This window comes from Salvia miltiorrhiza, chromosome 6 (genome assembly GCF_028751815.1).
Source record: "Salvia miltiorrhiza cultivar Shanhuang (shh) chromosome 6, IMPLAD_Smil_shh, whole genome shotgun sequence".
NCBI lineage: Eukaryota > Viridiplantae > Streptophyta > Magnoliopsida > Lamiales > Lamiaceae > Salvia > Salvia miltiorrhiza.
The window spans coordinates 20,533,056-20,554,219 of record NC_080392.1 but is presented as its reverse complement, the minus strand read 5'-3'; the positions used below and the strand labels follow the sequence as shown (position 1 = coordinate 20,554,219).

Sequence of the window (21,164 nt, the reverse complement as noted above, 5' to 3'; positions counted from 1 at the left end):
CGTAAACTTGTTTGTGAATTTGTTCACTAACTTTCAATAGAGCTAGTACACAAGTCTTAAACGAGACAAGCTCGAGTAACATATTACTTCAGAAGTTTTTCCTAAATTTTTACGAATTTGAGCTCAAACATCATGTATACGAAGATCTAACAAATCAAGCTCAAGCTCAAGTTCGAATTTGACATTATCGAGTATCACACAAGCCGAGCTCAAGCTCGAACAACAAGATAAAAGCTCGAATTGAGCTCGAGCCGAGCTCGAACACCTGACTATTTAAATGAGTCAAGCTCAAGCCCACTAATATTCGGCTGGATCGGCTCGATTAGAGGCTTATTATAAACTCACTTAACATAAAACATGTCTCAACAACAATCATGTACACTCTTCTAGACAAAGAAAATACTATATAAAATCAAGCGAAGTAATAATGAATCATCTGATCAAATTTTTAAATAAAATGGCGGTATTTTATTGGATGAGGTGGACTAGATTATTAGATGAAACTATAATGTTTTATTAAGTGAAGAGGAAAAAAAGTTCACCTAAAATTCCAATAAAATGGCTCATCGTTGAATTTTACATAGCAGGATCTTGCAGATCTTCTAAAAATTCAAGGAACATGTCATAATATAAGTCAATAAAAAAAAAAGAAAAAAGCAGTGTTATAATATTAGAAATAACATTTTGAAATAAACATAACATTGTATTCCAAATAAAAATAACAATTCTTACTAGTAATAATTGTAAAAATAACAATTTTTATAAATAAAGGTAACAGTCACTTGTACAAATTAACTTACATTTATGATTTTCCCATAAAATGTGTTGGATGATCATAAAGTCAACATTCAAACTATACTATTCGATGAAACTAATCTTGATAATGCAGCTTCAATTGAAAATGTTACACTTGCAGATGCTATTACAAACAATGGAAACATATTGGAAAATCGACATTTACTAGAAAATAGGGCCTCACGAGCCCACAGTATACATATCGTATGTGTATAACAATCTTCCAACATCTACTCTAAATAGTTGAAGCTCTCCTGAAAAAAAGAAAACAAACAAAACAAAACAAAAACCAAAAACAAACAAAACACTTAAATCTCACCAATAATATCATGAGATACATAAAAAAAACTATTGCCAGTAATAAAAAGTAACTTGAGACTAATCACAAGTCTTAAACATTCATACTATGATAAGAGATTCCCGCGAATATTAACCTTATTTCGCAAATGCCAATCTTGTAAGCTAGCCGGTGCATATGCAAAGGCGAGAATTTAGGTGTTTAGCTATGCTTATTTTAAGAAGCGTATAAGACATTTCAAGAGATTATACAATGTAATATCTCAAGGAGGCGTTTACTTTTTTAGGATTACCATAGATAGATAAGAGAAAAAAAAAAAGCTAATATCTTGTGTGTACTAAGAGGGTGTTTGGCTAAGCTTATTTCAAAGAGCTTATAAGCTCTTGGAGCTTATAAGATGTTTCAAGAGCTTATAAGATGTAATTTTTAAGAGCTTATAAGTTGTCAAAGTGTTTGGATAATTGAGCTTATAAGCTAGAGAGATAATTATTTTGCTAGAGAGAGAAAATCGAAGAAAAATAAATTTGAATGATATATGATGAAAATAATAAATTATAGTTGAAAAATATTTGTAAAAAGATTGTTGCATATAAGATTATAAAAAAATAAGTTGGGGTAGAGGAACTTATTTTTTGGGAAGCTTATAAGCTATTGGAGCTTATTTTTTAAGCTTATAAGCTCTTTAGGAGCTTATTTTGCCAAACACTTTGAAGTAAGCTGTTTAGGAGCTTATAAGCTCAGCCAAACACCCTCTAAGATGGATTGGAACTTTGGAATATCTCAAAACCCTCGATAATTTCTATCATTTGAGCTATAGTTTTGTTTGAGATTAGAGAAATCATATTCTTGAGGATAAAAATACTCAATCATGTATCTTATCAATCATGCAAACTGAACATCCCCTAAGAGTTTATAAATTGTCGAAGTGTTTAGATAATTGAGCTAGAGATAAAATTGTCAGTTAGAGAATAAAAATTCCTAGTTTGATAAAGAAATTAAAAAGAAATGAAATATATATTGAAAATAACAAACCATAGTAGGGTTATTTTTGTAAATTAATTGTTGCTCGTAAGATTATGGAAAAATAGGTTGGGGGTTGTGGGACTTATTTTTTGGAAGTTCATAAAAATTATTGGAGCTTTATAAGATGTTTAGGAACTTATTTTGCCAAACACTTATCAACACCTTATAAGCTAACTGAAAGACCCTCTTATATAGCTTATATAAACTCATGGAGCTTATTTTGCCAAACACTATTAATGAAGCTTTATATGGTTTCCTAGGGAGTTTATAAGCTCCCCCTAAGCGTCATCACCAGACACCAGCTCAGTACTACTTATAGGTTCACCAGATGCAATAACTACATATTGTTTTGCTTTTGGTTTTAACGCAAAAAATACTAAATAGTATAAAACTTATCCTGACTTCACTTAACCCCTGTAACCATTTCGTAATCTACCTGTGGTACGTTTCAAATTTTCTTTATAACTCAAAATCCAAGGTTAAACTCCGTATAACTACAACATCCTTTTTGTTGAGATGAGCAAGGATGGTAATTACCTCTTAACATTTTGTAATTTACATGTATGTTACAATTTTTTCTTTTTAACTCAAACTCGACAAAAATTCTTTCTAACTCAAAACTCCATCAACTACAATATCCCTTTTGTTCAGATGAGCAAGGATGGCAATTACCTGAATCATGTTCAGAAATTACAAAATTCCCACTCTTCTTTTGACAGGTCCAGGAATTCAGAATTTCCATCTTCAAACATGATCTGTAGATCACAATAGAACAAAAATGAATAAAGAAATATGCAAGTTGGAAAAAATGTTTTGCACGGGTAACTCGCCGTCTCACCAAATGTTTTCTCGTATCACTATCAAAGCGTCTTATTATCCCAAAGGACCTGAACAAGATAAAGCATATGTATTCAGAAAACTGGTGAAAAAAATAAACGCAAAGTGGCAGCTGAGAACATTGACACCAAATACAATATTCATCAAGTCTCATTCTTTTAGATCATAGAGCAGGGCATAATTGCATGATAAGGGAGTTCATATTTCCAACTGAAGACACTTGTATCATGCATATATGACATAGAAAGTAAATATACGAGACATAACTGTTAGCAACTGCAACTACATATTCACTTCAATGACCAACTTGAAGAACTATTACCGATCCTACCAGTTACACCAATATGTAAGATTGCATAGTACCTTCTATCTGATATTTGATCAATTCTAATTACTGAACCGATGCAATTCAGACGCCTCTTTTTCCACTGTGAAGGATCCTGACTTAGACATCCTGAAAACAAATCATGACAACCTGAACTATACAGCAATGCTGAATGCAAACTAATTTTGATCTTGGAAGAATATAGGACTAATAAGAATCTGAAGAAATTAAAAAGAAAAAGAAGGTTAAACCATTGAGTAGCTGGAGCAGCATACCTATACCAGGAACTCCATTCATATAGACCTTCCAAAAAAGAATACAGGAGAAAAAGACTGTCATTAGAATGATAAGAGCATATGTCAAATCTAAAGAAAAACACCCTCGACACCTACAGCAGGAAATGAAGACAAAGAATCCCCCAAAACTTCCGCATTGTAAGGCTTCAACTTTAAACACATGTAACCACAGACATTTTTATCTTGCATAATCAGCTTTTGTAATAGCACTAGTATACCCATTTTCTCTGTATCACCATAAAGGACATTCCTAGTTCCCCTGTCTTCTAATTATTTCTAAAACCAGATCTATCTTTTCTTATTCTCACACCCTGAAATGTCATTCTCTGCCTTAACATCATGCTTCCGCATCCATAAACTTTGGTTCCCACACGGAGACCAATAATTCACACTGATATGTACACTCTATCTTCCATCTTTCAGTGACCTCTAATTTAGCTGCATCATCCAAAGGGATTCTAGCATTATGCCATTACCTCGTCTTTGTCCACACTTTTTATAGTCAAATGTTCCTTTTTCTTGACGTAAAGATACTTCACAAGTTCCTTGACCTCCCATTAAGTTGAAATACTGCAATTTTGTCCAGGTCTCAACAAAATGAAACTAAGGATAATAGTGTATCTATATCTGTTGGACTCAGATTAATATGCTGCTGCTCATGAATAAGCTAGAGACAATTTCCAGATCCCTGTAATACTTATTCCCCATATAGATAAGTAAAAAACTTACAGGTTTATTTGTTACAACTGCTTTTAGTTTTGGACAGTTTGTAGCCACTTGACATGTTACTATTTTCAAAGCAGCATCTGAAGGTATTTTAGGTTTAGTGGGTTTAACTCCCAGCTTCTTTCGGCAACCAGTAGCACCACAGTGGCAATCTTGATCTGCACCAAACTGCACAAACCTGCTCGACTCGTTACGCTGGAACAGTGAGACGAGCTATAAAGAGTAAAAGAACTTATTAATTCATATAAGCTAAGAATGAATTATGTGTGTCCATACTGATAGTCATAGGTCAGATGCTCGCCCTTCTTAATATCACAGGTTGCAAATATCCCAATCCTTGTTTCACCATCAATCATCCTGGATAAGGGTCACCACTATACAAGTGAAACAAGTTGATTTCAGAAGGAAAACAAGAAACACGGGGCAGCCTACCACTTCTGCATTTCGGTATTTGGACAACAACTGTGATTAATGTATCTCGACTTGTTTCCTTTATAAGTTGCATCGATAACCATGTCTCGATTGATTTCACAGAGGTAAAAATTTGTTTCACCACGGTGTTTCATTTTCCAGAGTCTTTCCTCACATGTCTTGTCATCAATAACTGCAAGATGAAAAAAGTTTTGCATTCATCCTAGAGATTTTATAAGTGTGCATAACTTAAGATTTTCACCTTCTCCAACATATTCTATCACAAAATCTCCTTGATTGATGTCTTCTTCTGCCACAACACCCATTCCACATTTCTCAGTCTGAAAAAAGCAGTTCAAAGTACTTAATTTATGAACATTTAAACAAAATAAAACAACGATGATAAGGAAAGCCCAATAAAAAAGAATCAAACCTAGGAATATCTGATTGAAAACATGAAAGTAAGACCTGCAATTGAATGTGTTTTCTAATTATTCTATAGTCCAAATTCAAAGTTGTGTATGTACTTTGGTAACTAATAAATCAAACCGTGCCTGGTTAGCAGACATAATGACATGAATATATAGCTAGTAGATGTACTAATCCATGTCAGTTCAATATACTTGACTGGAGCTTCAACAGAAGAACATATAATAATACATCAACAAACCAACACCAGCGAGTATCTACTATTGTTAGAGCAGGCTTTTATGACAGAGTTCATACTTATGCAGGAAATCAGAGGAATACAAACTAAGGTAAGAGATGCATTTGGGCATCATAAGATGTTAAAGCAAGATCCTTAATGACTGAGAGATAGCACTGTACAGATTATTGGAGCATGAAAGCATTTACACAACAGCTAAGGATTGCAAACCCATAATGATTCCATCTTCTGATTCTATCTATACTAGCACACGCCCACTCGTGCGATGCACGATCAATATCGAAACTGAACGATATTTTAAATAAATAAATATGCATATTAAATATATACTATAATTTAAATATAAATATAAATCTAAATAAAAAATTTTAATTATCCACGATATAATTTCAATAAAAAACACGAATTTGAAAATATATAAATTTTCAATTTTGTATGTTCAATTACCAATTAATTGATTTTTATTGATAATTAAAAGAAATTATAAAAGAGAAAGGAGAGATAAAAGATGAGAGAGAAAAAAAATAATTTTGTAACTTTAATTGATAATAACTCATTCGTTTTAATTTTTTTTTTAATTTTTATATCAAATTAAAGATCTTTTCGTTATCTTTAATTTAACATCCATGTTGAATATCTTTTTATTAATCAAAGTTGACGATTTTTATAAAAGAATCAAAATAAAAAAAGAAAAATGAGGAGAGAGAAATTTTGGTGGGAAAAAGTAGCCGTTATACTGCTCTTTTATATAATATATAGATATAGATTTCACGTCCAAAAAGAATCCTAGATCCCAACTACAAACAAAAGCTTCAAGGAATAAGAAAAAATAAAGGGCTCTACCAAGGAAGCATATCACCAATCTGATGCTAACAAAGAATACAAGAAAATAATGTACTGAAGTTCAGCATGAGACACTTTTCTGGAAAAAACAGAAAGAAACCAATAAACTACAATCAAGGGCTTGTAGCAAGGTAATACAGAAACATTCAAAAACAAAACAGACAAGGGTCTGACAATCAGCTCAGCATATAATAGTTTGGTAAGAACTATGTCGAACAAGGAAATAATACTGCTGGTGTTCAGGGGAAAACATTTACAAGCAAGCTAGACCCTCCTAGATTAACTTTAAAGCACAAAGGGGACAACACTGATCATCACATAGTGTTTTCCCAGCAAGAATCAACAATCGGTGGGATACAAATTAAATTTCACAATGTTATCTACTAAATGATTCCAGCTCGCAAGTGATTAACATTTCATCAGATATAGCAGTATACTTAAAGAAAGCATAAAATGAAAACATGTAAGAAGACAACAAATGTAATAACTTAATACAAAAAGCATTTTTACCATTTATATAATCATTACCTGCACAGTCTTCATCTTCTTCATGGGCCTTTGTTGAAATGGTTTATTTAGACATGAGTTCCCACATTTACAGCCCGAAGAACAGCTCGACATTAGCATACTATGACATGAGATGACATACCAGTCAAGAAAAAATTCAAATTAGACACATCAAACTCTTAACACATCCATGGCGAATTACTATAAAATTCCTAGAATATCAAACTAGGAAAGCAAGCAAAGAAAAAGGAAGCAATGGGGGTGAGAGTTTCATAGCATTTATTACCATATTTTGGACCAAACAGGCAGCATAAACCTTGTATCAAAAGCACAATGAGATGAAGCAGATCTCACAACATTAGATTTAAAAAATAGAGTTCTTACCCGCAGAGGCAATCTTTACCGCAAGCACCAGAAGTCCCGATTGATGAACTGCAGGAACAAAAGATGCCATCATCCTCAAGCCGCCTTTTTATCTTCTTAGTAAGATATACATCTTGAATAGGTTAAAAAAAGATCAACAAGAAAATTAATTATCAAGTAGCGGAGGATTTCATAAAGAAAAGAAAAGGCTTTAATGAACATTCGGAAAATTTAAGAAGATAATGCCATACTGCGTCTGATATATGAGTAAGAAGATGTCGGTTTCCATTTATTGAAAGACTCGGGAAGTTCAAAATCAACTGGGCTTCCGATCTCCTTCACCAATTTATTGAATAACTGCCCAATCCCGACGCACACAGCGTTCTGCAACATAAATTAAACACAAAAAAGAAAAGAAAAAATTACAATGGAGATCCACGAACATTTGGATAAGCAGTCAATTTAAATGAAAAACAGAGACCTTCTTCATTGCAGGCATGGGCTTCGATTGGAACTAATAGTAACAGAGAGCTATTTCTATCATCAAGTAAAGCAAAACACTTATGATTCTCGCACACTTCAAAATTGAAGAATACGCCGCTGGAATTCTCCGAATCTCTCGGCAACGGCAGAGAGCGGCCGCCGACAGTTGTCTTCGACGACGAAGAAACCACAAGATTTGGCCTGCGTGTGCAGTGCGGCGGCTAGGGTTTCCAAAATTGAGAGATGAAAAGGCACTATTGTCCCTTGTATCACTAGGACCCTTGTATTGATAGGTTCACGAACTTGGGGTTAATTAGGTCAAATCAATAAATATTGTTAATTTCTTTTTTTCTTTTTGTTTAGATACAAATTACTAAATACTGTTTGATAGGTATGTTTGGATATGACAAGATAATTTAAATCAAGATAAATATCGTAGATAATAAGTGATAAGTAACCTATATTTGTGTTTGATAGTTAAGATATAATCTTTAAGCAATAATGATGTTTGGATACTAAGTGTGCAATACACCTCCAAAAAATCGCCAGTTTTCCTACTAGTCCAAATGGGCCGGTTTTTAGTGATTTATTGATTTACTAATTTATCCTTTATTAGATATATTGTTTTATTATTATTATTTTTTTTCTTTCTGTGTTATGATTTTTGAAATTTATGGTTTTTTTGTTTCCTAATTTTTCGGTTTTTCGTTTCCTTATATTTTCCAACTTTTTTTAAAAAAAATTAATATTATTTATTTTTATTGATGATTAAATTATTTATTTATATTCTAAAATTGTGTTTTATTTTGTTTCCACTAATTTTATGATTCTCTTTAAAAAAAATTCTTTTTTTGTTTCCACATATTATTTTTTTATTGTTTCGAAAATATTTTTTTCTGAATTTTTTGTATTTTTCAAAAATTATATATTCTTTTTTTTGTTTCCACATATTATTTTTTTATTGTTTCGAAAATATTTTTTCTGAATTTTTTGTATTTTTCGAAAATTATATATTTTTTTATTTGTTTCCACTAATTTGGATATTCTCCTAAAAATAATCCAAGATTTGTTTCCACAAATTTAGAAATTCTCCTAAAATAATCTTCGATTTGTTTCCACTAATTTAGATATTATCCTAAAATAATCCTTGATTTGTTTCCACTAATTTAGAGATTTTTATTCTCCAATAAATAATCTTTGATTTGATTCCACTAATTTAGAGATTCTTATAAAATAATCCTAGATTTATTTCGACATTTATTTTATTTATTTATTTATTTTTTTTATTTTTCGAATTATATGTTAATTTTATTTATTTCTACTAATTTAGAGATTCCTTTCAAAGTATTCCTAGATTTGTTTTCATTTTATATTTTTTTCAAATATTTAATAAAAAAATTCGAAGATGATTTAAAAAAAAAAAGCGAAATACAAGAAAAAAGGTGTTTGGTGGATTTGAACCTGAGACACCAATAATATTTGAGTTATACCTTGCCACCTTGTCCGGTAGTGGCAACCGCATTAGTGAAGCGTTAGAAAGAAAAATAAAATTAATCATATGATGGGGCATCGATTGAAAAAATAAATAACATATACTTGGATTAAATGTATTATAATAATCCAGTAAATGCTATATAACAATAGGAAATAAATTTTAGTTAATTAATTAAAATAAATTAGTGAAGTTCAAAAAAAAATTGTGAATACAATGTAATTTTGGTTGGAAAACTATATAACATATACTTTAAGAGAATGTATTATAATATTTTATTGAAGTCGAAATAATTAAACTCAACGTTCATCAAGTTTAATTACATAATTGAAATAAATTAGTGAAGTTGAAAGCAAAAATACAATATAATCAATCCTATGTAGAGATTTTACTCGGAAAACTATATAACATATACTTTATTAAAAGCGATATGATAATAAGAAAATGAACTACTATAGTGTGACTAACGAAACAGAAAATTTTCAACTGAATCACGCGATGAGATTTTGCTCAAAAAACAATATTACATATACTTTATTGTAATATATTATAATAAAGTATTGTATTATATTACATGTTACATGGTTCTCCGAGCAAAATGCCATCGTATGATTCTTTTTTTTTTCAAATTCACTAATTTATTTCAATTAATTAATTCATCTCTATTTCATTGAGTATAATTATTTCTTATTATTATATCGCGTTTAATACTATATTATAATTCATTGTATTCAAGTATATGTTATATAGATTCCGAGCAAAATCTCTACGTAGGATTGATTATACTTTAATAAAATTTCCTTCATTATATATATATATCTTATAAAATTTATTTTTATTACAACTTCACTAATTAATTAAACTTCATTTCATCGAGTATAACTATTTCGACTTCGTTACTCACACAATAGTGGTTCATTTTGTTACCATCATATCGATTACAATACTTCATTATAATATATTCAAATAAAGTATATGTTATATAGTTTTTCGAGCAAAATCCCATTGTATGATTCACTTGAATTAATTTTTCTTTTTCCATTGCTCACACTATAGTAGTTCATTTTCTTACTATTATATCGCTTTTAATAAAGTATATGTTATATAGCTTTCCGAGAAAAACCCCATCCTATGATTCGTTATTTATTAAAACTTCACTGATTTAATTCAATTAATTAATTCAACTTCATTTCATTGAGTATAATTATTTCGACTTCATTATTTACACTATAGTAGTTCATTTTTTATTTTTATTTTTATCAAATCGACTTCAATACTATATTATAATACATTGTCTACAAGTATATGTTATATAGTTTTATAACGAATAGTTGAATCGACCTGCTATACATAGTCTTGCAAGTGAAATACATTCATATCAACCATTTCACCTCATTTTATTATATTTTTCCTCAAAATCACTAATTTAATTTAAAATAATTAATAAATATTTATTTTATAACGAATAGTTGAATCGACTTGTAATACATAGTCTTGCGAGTGAAATACATTCATATCAACCATTTCACCTCATTTTATTATATTTTTCCTCAAAATCACTAATTTAACTTAAAATAATTAATAAATATTTATTTTATAACGAATAGTTGAATCGACTTGTAATACATAGTCTTGCGAGTGAAATACATTCATATCAACCATTTCACCTCATTTTATTATATTTTTCCTCAAATCACTAATTTAACTTAAAATAATTAATAAATATTTATTTTATAACGAATAGTTGAATCGACTTGTTATACACAGTCTTGCAAACGAAATACATTCATATCAACCATTTCACCTCCTTTTATTATATTTTTCCTCAAAATCACTAATTTAATTTAAAATAATTAATAAATATTTATTTTATAATGAATAATTGAATCGACTTGTTAAACATAGTTTTGGGAACAAGTAACACTAAATTATTGGTAACACTAAAAATAATATCCAAAAACAAATCTAGTATTATTTTAAGGAGAAACACAAAATTAGTTGAAACAAATTAATAAAAAACAAATAAACACAAAATTTAGGAGAAATAATTTTTGAAAAAAATAATAATATTAATTTAGAAAAAATTAGCTGGAAACAAACCTAGAAATATTATAACAAGAAACACTAAATTATTGGTAACAAATCAATAATTAAATTTAAAAACAAATAAATCAAAAACAAAACCGAACAAAAATTTTAAAAAAAAATCGAATTATATAAATAATAAATTTTTCCAAAATAAAAACATAAAAATAAGGAAACAAAGTCTTCAAAAATAAAGGAAACAAACTAACCGAAAATAAAGGAAAAAAATGGCCGAAAAAACACTAAAGATGTTGGCCGAAAAAAACTAATGATACTGGCCGAAAAAAATGAAATAATATGGCAGAAAAAAAAAGAAAGAAAAGTGTTAGGTCCGGGGGGTCTCGAATAGGTGTATGGGGGGGGGAATACACCTATAGGCTATTTTTAATCTATCTACCAACCTCAATCAGAGGGATCTCAGTCAGAGATAGAAAAGAAACTTTACATGCAAACCAGACACCTGTTTAACCGAAATTAGTTTTGACCAACAGGGTTGACGACTGATACTGAAAGCTCTTCAGTAAAGAGTTATCAGTTAAGTCACTAGAACTTAACTGATCCACGTAAGGGCTTCAGTCGTGTTTGCAAAGATGAAGATGATATCTCTTTTCCTTACTATCAGAGGATAGTGAGTCAGATTGATATCATACGCAGCGGAAATTAAACTTAGTTTCGAATAGCCTCGGTGGAGCAGATAGTTGGATTAGGGTTTCTCTAGCTGTTAGTCAGTGTTCAGTTTTATCAATTGAAATAGCACAGTTATGAAAGTAAAACCGAAAGCTGTAAATAACACAGAGACTTTTACGTGGTTCGGAAAAACTCTTTCCTACATTCACGGCTGGTTGATCAGACCAACAATCCACTCCGCAAGTGCTTGCCTGGTGCACTGCAAACCGTAAACTGAAGATAAACTCTCTTCAGCACCTACACACCTCGCGTAGGGTTTCCCCACCTACACACCTCGCGCAGGATTTCAGCACCTACACAACTCACGTAGGATTTCCCTGCTAAGCACACCTCGTGCTCAGACTTCCCTTTTAGAGTTCAGTGTACCTTCCTGAATCTCCGAGTCACTCAAACACTCTTATGGGGGAGAGGTTTAAACGAGTGCCAACTATACTTACAAAGAACAAGTTCTTTGAAGCAAGTTTGACCTTTGGCTTCTGGGTACACAGAATATATGCCTAGGGTCTAAGAGAATGTATGTAATCAGCAGTGACTGATTTTGGCTTTGGAATTCTCTTCTTCGATTCAAGCTTTGAGCGGTTAAGCTTTAGGCTGAGTAGCTATTTCGGCAGAGCTTCAGCTTATGTTGTTGAATCGGTGAAGATTGAAGTGATCCTCGAGCGCTATTTGTAGGAGAACTCTTGAATAGATCCGTTGGCGTAAATCGTCCTCAAGATTTCTTCCGTTGGAGAGCAATTCGAATTTAGGCTGAGGCTTCAATCTTCGAGGTTCCTTATCTGTGTGGAAACGGCTCTCTTTGAAGGACAGGAGATGTGACATCTCTGAAAAGTAGCCACCAGATAGGAATGACCTCTGCAGAGATAAGATATTGAGATATCTCTGCATTTAATGCGGCTGTACTTTGAGCGTACGTGGCTTCCTCTGAACGTTGGAAGATCAGTCCTAGGAGGAATGTTCAACTGATACTTGACTTTAGTATCAGTCTATGGCGCATTAAATAATCAGTCTTCAACTGATTCTTCAACTGACACTTCAGTTGGTAACTCCAGTCTTCAGTCTTAAGTCTTCATTCTTCAGTCTTCAGTCTTCAGTCTTCGACACCGCAACTAAACTAGAAACGAACTCTAACACTTGAGTTCAAAACGATTCTAGTCTATTACATTTAAGTCCTATGAATTTTGGTATCATCAAAACAAGGGTTAGGATATTCCACAAGGTTCCCAACAAAAATGGATGAAATAAATCAAGGATAAATCAGTAAATATACTAAATCCATAAAACCGGCCCACACTCTTAAGCAGGTAAAAAACCGATTTTTTACCAGGTGTAACGTACACCTGGTGTTCAAATATCACTACTCATCTTTAAGATAACTAATATTTTTGTTTGATAGACAATGTATAACTTAAAATTAAATTAACAAATTATCATTTTAATCTCAAATTAATAAATAAACAAAAAAACAAAAAAAGAAAAAGAAAAATGATCAGCAACGTGTCCCAAGTTCCAAACCACCGTATTGATAGAACACGTATCCCCATCATTTTTCTTCTTCTCTGGATTACTTCCCCAACTCTCACCCATTTTTTCTTTTTAGGGGGGTGTATTAGTTCAAGACTTTAATAGATTTCTGCAGACTTTTAAAGTCTGGGTGTATTAGTTCAAGACTTTTAAAAGTCTATGAAAATCTGGGTGTATTCGTTCAAGACTTTTAAAAGTCTATAAAAATCTAGAGGTATTCGTTCAAGACTTTTAAAAGTCTTTTAAAGTCTGGGTGTATTCGTTAATCTATGGACTTTAAAGTTGGAATGACTTTCATTGATTTCGTTGAAAAAATAGGCACGAACAAATCCGAAGCCACACCACGAGAATTCACAAATCTTGCAAAATCCCCGCGCTCGCTGGGTGCCAGCGCCCGCGGCCAAGAAGCCAGCGAGCGCTAGACCCTAGCGCCCGTGGTGCCATGATTCCAGCGGTCAAGTTTCTTCAGCGCTCGTGGTGCCATGATTTTCATCTCGTGTTAAAGAGATCAACAAACATAATTATGGAAGGTAATTCATGTTAATTACATCTCACTCGTATTTAATTAATTTGTTATATGGATATGTAATTTAATTTATATGATGTGTGTAACATTATAGGAGCGTTCATATGTGGAGTGGGGTACTACACGGTGTTGTGGGGACAGATGGAAGATGAGGAGATGAGTAAATCGGAGGGTCGTAACAAGATCGTGGGTTCATCAACGGATGAGAAGCTCCCTCTTCTGCCTCTTCTACAACAGCTTGATTATATGTACCATATTGACTGATGTCACCAACAACAACGACAAGTGTTTATATAGTTTGAGCGCTGGCTGGAACCCAGCGGTCGCTGGGTATCCAGCGCTCATGGACCCCTAGCGGCCGCTGGAAGTTGTCTAACGCTCGTTCAATTCTCGCGCTCGCTGGGTTTGTGGATTTCAAGTCCGAAAATATCAAGCCAAATTCTTGCTAATTCATTAAAAATCCGACTAACAATTCATTTAAAATCATGAAGAATCCGTGAGAATTCTATAGACTTTTAAAATCCACGGACTTTTAAAATCTACATAAATCTTGAACTAATACACCCTCCTTAGGCGATACAACAAATTTTTGCTGAAGTTTTCGTTGACTTCATCGCCCCCACTGCTTTCCTCGACTCTGCCACCCTCCAACGCTCCGCCGCTCCCCAACACATCCTCGAGCAAAATATCTCAGCTGAACAAAGGAAGAATTCACTCTGCCACCCCCCAAATAGGTGATAGCCCAACGCTTCCGTCTCCTAATTACACCACCCAATTGCGCTGTTATGCCCCAATCGCACTGTTGTTGCCAACTTGCCATGCCCCAATATCTCTGCCCCATTTCTTGTTCAATTTTGTGGATAGCAAAGGCGAGGGTCGACGAGGGCGATGGTGGTGGAATATTGCAAGCGGTGGTGGAATATTGCAGGCAGTGGTGGTGGAATAATATTGCAGGCGTTGGTGGTGGTATTGCAGGGATAAGATGGTAACTTCAAACTCTAATCTTAATTATTGTAAAAAAATGGAATCTGTAACTTGGGGGTGACGTCGAATACATATACAAGGTGGAACAGTGATTTTTGAACGGGCCTTGCCCTTTTCTCGGGCCATAGTGCTTAGCTATCTAATCTATCAAACAACCGAATAACCCATGATACTTAACTAATATGGTCTAAATTGCCCTAGCAAACACAACCTAAATAAATGGACAATATAATGTGATATAAATTTATCATATTTTTTATATCTTATTTAATTGGTTTGAATAATAATATATTTATTCACTCTTTATAAGGGTATAAAATTATATCATCCTTCCTCAGGTATAAAATTATTCATTTTTCAAGGGAAAAGGTGCTGCCCCGAAATTTATATCAATTGGCTACATTTTTTATTATGTAAAAATAAACGAGATATAAGGTGGTAAATGAAATTTATCTATTCCGTATACCTTAAAGCAAATACACCCTAATGTATAGGCTCATCAAAAATCGAGTAATAACAGTAGTAGAATTATTATACACACATTAGCAAAGAAATTGTTCAATAAAAATCACTATTTTCTCAATTTAAAAACAACATTTTAAATTTTAACCTGAATTTTCATTATATACAATATATATATAGGTTCAAGAAAGAACCACTAAATAAAAGAAGAACGGAGAACAATTTCCAGCCATTCGATCATCAAGATCTACGGTGGATGCATCATCTTGTTGGATGAATGTAGATCCTGGGTTCGAATCCCAAAGGGAGCAATTTTTTTTGTTTGAGTGCATTAATTTTAACAGCGAATGCATTAATTTTTACAGTGGATGCATTAGATTTGATGGTTCTCACGTTCTCACAAATAATGTAGTTCTCTTATTTGTGAGAACGTGAGAACCATCAAATCTAATGCATCCACTGTTAAAATTAACGCACTCAAAAAAATAAAAAAAAATTGCTCCCTTTAGGATTCGAACCCAGGATCTACATTCATCCAACAAGATGATGCATCCACCGTAGATCTTGATGTTCGAATGGCTAGAAATGGTTCTCCGTTCTTTTTTTATTTATGGTTCTTTCTTGAACCTCTCCCTATATATATATATATATATATTTATACTCCCTCCGTCCCGTTATTCATAGCCTATTTCTTTTGGGCACGGAGACTAAGAAAAGTTGAATTAAGAGATAAAGTTGTAGTCCATATGTTTAAAGAATGATTAGTTGTGTTCTGTTCTGCTACCAAGATTAGCACCATAATTTCTGCTACCAATATTACAACCATAATCGTAGATCTACAGCCACAGTGTAAATCTAACACTTAATTTACAATATTTTCAAGAAAATCGAAAACATAGAAGAAGAACAGCCATAGTCGTAGATCTAACATTTAATTAGAGATTCTTCACCGCACTGCGACGGGAAGTCAGTGTTGGAAATTGGTTGTGAGTAACCAATGTTTGATAATTTTCGAGTACCGAAAACATTTAATTTAGCATAATTAAATGGCACAGGATCGATCTACGTTCCGAGTAGATGATCGTAGTATATTTATTTACTCAAAACCGATTTCCGGTGAGTGAGAAATAATTAGTTAAAGTTGGGTACTTGAAATGTGGAGTTGTGGAAAGAGATAAGCATTAAAAAGATGTTAATGCCTATGCCACGTTGTTTGTGGATGATAATTAAGATATTATATAAGTTTTTACATCAGTGCATGTAATTAAAGAGATGTGCACAAGTGATGGGTTGCAAAGCCCACACGCGCGCGCCGCCGTCGCTCGCTCGGCCCCGGTCCCTGACCTCGGCCGTGAACTTGGATCTTGGCAATTGATTCTTGGGTTGGTCTTTGGGCCTACCCTTAGCTCCCAAAGGACCAACGATTTCTCGGTCCAAAGAACGAGGCCCAATCGTTTGGGCCCACACGTGCACAAGGGGCTCGACCCGACGGGAGGACCCGTTGGTCTCCCAACTAGAAGCTTCCACACCTCCATAACTCCAGTCATTATTGGACGGGAGGGAGTTACAACGTAACTGCCGCTATTACTGCCGTCATTATTGGACGGGAGGAAGTTACAAACGTAACTGTCGTCATTACTGTCGTCATTATTGGACGGGTGGGGGTTACTTGGTAACTGCCGTCATTATTAGACGGGATCCTCCATAAGTGGACGGTGCCTATAAATTGGACAGCCACTCCATGCATCCAAACACTCAGAAATTTGCATTCTAGCATCCACATACTCTCTGCACTCATATAGTCCAGAAGTTCTGTTCTCGCCTCGTTTCAGTTCGCCGGAGCTCGTTGGTCTGTGGTGCTGCTACCTACGAGACGAAGCCGTTTCATCTTTGGGGACGACACGCCAAACCGAGAGCACTACCGGGGCGTATCTCGTCTTGCGGACAGAGGACCCTCCTCGACTCGGCTGTTTTCCTGGTTTCTTTTTCTTGTAATTTCAATACAGTTTTCGCCTTGTAATCTCATCTCCTTCATTTCTGTTTCATTGTAACTACGCCCGCGAGCTTATATTCCAACAATCGCAAGACGAGATTGTTGGATTTGTATACTGAAAGCAAGAACGTTTTATGCTTGTATACAATGTTTCCTAAGTTCACTATCTAATCTCCTATCTGATTGTGTTCATGATTGCATATGTATGTTCTTTATCTCTATATAAGTAGATTATATGGTGTGTTGTAGATCACAGAAGACCATATAATTGGAATAACCTTAAGAGATATGATATGATCACAGCCGAAATAACTCTAGGACAAGTTATTGGTTTAGGCTGCAGTATAGATGGAAGTAGTTTGTCTTGGCTACTTGTCTATACTGGTACGTCATTACGTATTGATAGGACCACAGTTTGAGATGTATTCTTCTATCTGACTTAAGTGAAGAATCAAGATCTCGGTGACTTATAAATCTTAATACTAATAAGTATTCAGATATATATGTTAACTCGTATATCACTTTGACTTACTATGGGTGAAGGTTATATACTAACTCGAGTACTCTGTATCTTGGGTGATAGCGGTTAATATATGATATTTGATTATCTGTATTAGTACCCGTATCCGGTATAGGATAATGACATCCCCTTAAGGAGCTCAATGAGGTTTATTACGCTAAACCCTGCAGGTTGATTAAGTTCAGGCGTAATAATAAAGTTTGAGTGGTACTGCTTAAGGAATTATTAAGAGATTAATTAATTTAAGCTGTCAGAGCTCTAATTAATTAATGGATGTCGGATATTTTAAATACGGAGATTTAATAAGTCTAAATACAAGCCCCGACTCATCACCGGCAATAAAGGGGTAAGTCAGTATCGGTTCTCTAGTGGAATGAACTGATATTTATAAATTAATTATGGTCTGGGCTCACCATAGATAAATTAATTTATTTGAGGCCCATCTTTATTTCTTGTATCTGGTCCCTGGGCTGGCCCAATGTCACCTAGCCCAAGTAGGGCAGATTTTCGGCCCTCACTAGAAACTGGCGCCCCCTCCTCCTTTTCTGTATTATTAAATACAGCTGTCAGCTATCAGGAAAACACACTGATAAAAATTAGGGTTTTGAGAGCAGAGGGAGGCGCAGGAAACGTGTGTGGCCATTCTGTCTTGGGAATTTCCATAGCTCGTTGTCCATCCAACGTTGGGAATTGAGCGGGATACAGTCGAGAAGATCAGAGCTGGAGTCAGATTTTCGCAGGAAACCAAGTTCTGGCAGTCTCCGTAAAACGGCCATAACTTCCTCTACAGAAGTCCGATTGAGGTAAAATAGGTGGCCACGGAAAGCTCTTTCGAAGACGAAGAAGTCGTATTTCTGCACAAAATACGATTGGAGGTCGTTTGAGGGGTCAAACGGAGCGTTGAAGTTGGCTGACCTGTTCAGCGACAGATTGACGAATTCTTAGGAATTCTTCAGGTTTTTTCTAACTCCAACGTGCAGTTGTTAAATTCATAGGAGCATGTTAGGATTAATCGTTGTATGATAGATTAATAATAATCCAAGAAACGATCATCGGGCAAACGGAACGTTAATTCAATTTAATATTCCTTCAATTGGTATCAGAGCCCAGGATTAATTTCTTGGCTCTATTATTAATTTATGTACGATTAATAATGTGCGTTGTTTTTACTGCCGTTGTTCTTCGTGGTCTATTGATTCGTGGGATACGTCGTTTTGACGTTGTAATCGTTTTTCACCACGAGAAAATCCGTGGTTAGATTAGGATTTCAATTTGTATTTGTTTTTCCGTTGGAATCTGTAAAATTGAAAATCGAGACGAAGATGACGACGAATCAACATCGAATGAACGGAGGTTGGAGAGCCGGGAGCTGGCGGGCGCCGAGGGCACGGAGGGCTGCGCACTCCGCGAGCCCCGTGCGCCACGGCGCGCGCACAAACTCCCGGGATGGATGGCTGCGGTTGGACTAAGGAGTGGTGGTGGCTGCGTACGCCGAGGGCTGCGCGCGCGCACGCTCTTGCGCGCTGATCGCTACGCGCCCGGTCGAGCGTTGCCGTACCACCGCTGCTGCCCTTTGTCTGCTGCACGCCGTGGGCTACCAAGGCTGGTCAGGTAAGGTAGGGCTAGGGAGGATAGGCGGCGAGCAGGGGCTGTGCGCGCCGAGGGCTGCGCGTGCGCGTTTTGCGCGCTGCGCGCCCGGCAGGAGCGCCGCGGCCGCTGCTGTCCTCGCGCCGGATCTGCCAAGGTTGCCGCGACCAGGAGCCGAGGTTGCCGTGCCGCTGCTGCTGCTGCTGCTGGACGCTGCGGGCTGTTGCTGGACGCCGAGGAGGCTGCTGCCGTGCCGAGGGAAGCCGCGCCGGTCTGTTGCTGTCGCGCCGAGGGCTGCGGCGCCGGGACTGCTGCTGCTGCGCCCGTTCGGCTGCTGTCGAGGTGCGGGCGGCAGCGGCGCCTAGGGGATTCCAAACCCTAGGTGGCGCGAGTTTCGTCAAACCCTAGGGGGCCCAAACCCTATTTTTTTCAAAGACGGGCCTGTTTGAAGCATTTCGGGCCGAGTTTACGTTTTTGAGTTTTATTTCTTTTTCTTTTCTGTTCTTTGTAATAGATTAGAATTTTGGGGTTCCACGAATGGGTCACGAAGAACTTTATTGTTTTAATTCTGTTCTTTGCATGTCGTGGTGTTAATCCTTTATGCTCGTTGCATGCTGTTATTGTCTCTGCTTGTTAATATGTGTTTATTAACTGCGCTTAGACAAGCATGCTAGGTTTATCGTTTTCTTAAGCATGTTTTAGAATTCTGTTAGCATGTTTTACATGTTGCGTTCTAGATGAGCATGTTTAGGATTATGTGTTGAGCATGATCAAACCTTTTGAAAGAAAAAAAGACTAAGCTTAATAATTTTATGGATGATTAAAAATTATTTAGATTTCCACAAGCGGTCTCTAGACAAAGTGTTTAGCAATATGAGTAACGGTCCACCCCACGTGGCTTACTTCGTATTTGTTTTTCATAAGTTTGTCAGATGAGATTTCTATAAAAATATTTAAATCCATTAAAGTAATGGGAGTTATGCAGTAACGGTCCACCCCACGTGGCTTACTTGTATAATTTTCACGAGTACTTTAGAAGATGGAATTAAATAAGATAACTAAGAAATTAAATTGAATGCGGCATAGTCCGAGTGAGTATGTCAAATTCGAAAATTTAATTTCAAAGTTAGATTGTGGTTATTTTGAAATAATTTTTATTCTTAAAATTATATAGGCCTCCACATGCGGTCTCTAGACAAAGTGTTTAGCAATATGAGTAACGGTCCACCCCACGTGGCTTACTTCGTATTTGTTTCTCATAAGTTTGTCAGAAGAGGTTTCTATAAAAAAGATTTAAACCATTAAAGTAGTGGGAGTTATGAAGTAACGGTCCACCCCACGTGGCTTACTTGTGTAATTTTCACAAGTGCTTTGGAGAATGATATTAAATAAGATAACCAAGAAAATTAAATTGAAAGCGGCATGGTCCGAGTGAGTATGTCAATTTCGAGAATTTAATTTTCAAGGTTAAAATGTGGTCATTGCTTAGATATCATATCAAGTACAATGTACAACTCCCCCACGGAGTCCCTTCTTGATGATGATATGGTCTAGTCAAGGTGCCAACTATTAATTTCTTTTGTCAAAAGGTTAAGTTGACATGGAAATTAAATGACTAGGTGAATAGTCTGGTTGAGGAGTTCATGTGTAACTGTCCACCCCACGTGGCTTACATATGGAATTCTTTGAGCCGTTGGAGGTTTCACTAATATTGTTTTATCAAAAGGTTACAA

At 35.0% G+C, this 21,164-nt stretch overlaps 1 protein-coding gene across 7 annotated transcripts; it reads right to left on the bottom strand.

Annotated features, from left to right (window-relative positions):
- Positions 1–741: 741 nt before the first annotated feature.
- Positions 742–7,844, bottom strand: LOC130987425 (histone-lysine N-methyltransferase ASHH3). Of its 7 annotated transcripts, none has more exons than XM_057910957.1 (13): positions 7,573–7,844; positions 7,343–7,475; positions 7,113–7,224; positions 6,750–6,849; positions 4,974–5,052; positions 4,733–4,904; positions 4,577–4,657; positions 4,304–4,478; positions 3,530–3,581; positions 3,317–3,407; positions 2,955–3,003; positions 2,789–2,871; positions 742–1,049 (listed from the first exon to the last, which is right to left on the bottom strand). In XM_057910957.1, the coding sequence occupies exons 1-12, from the start codon at positions 7,588–7,590 to the stop codon at positions 2,800–2,802; spliced, it is 1,134 nt and encodes a 377-aa protein (XP_057766940.1). In that variant the 5' UTR covers positions 7,591–7,844; the 3' UTR covers positions 742–1,049; positions 2,789–2,799. The 7 variants fall into 7 exon arrangements, 6 of the variants coding, with proteins under 6 accessions (XP_057766940.1, XP_057766942.1, XP_057766943.1 ...); XM_057910959.1 differs by having other exon boundaries at positions 3,554–3,581; positions 7,573–7,843; XM_057910960.1 differs by lacking the exon at positions 7,573–7,844 and having other exon boundaries at positions 7,113–7,160; positions 7,343–7,481.
- Positions 7,845–21,164: the final 13,320 nt, after the last annotated feature.

Bases quoted from the DNA above. Each gene is read 5' to 3' on its own strand.
- LOC130987425 (XM_057910957.1), bottom strand. The intron at 3,582-4,303 runs GTAAGTTTTTTA...CTTTTTTGGAAG, and splicing joins CAGTTGTAACAAATAAACCT to GTCTATATGAATGGAGTTCC. The intron at 3,408-3,529 runs GTTTAACCTTCT...ATTTGTTTTCAG, and splicing joins GCTGCTCCAGCTACTCAATG to GATGTCTAAGTCAGGATCCT.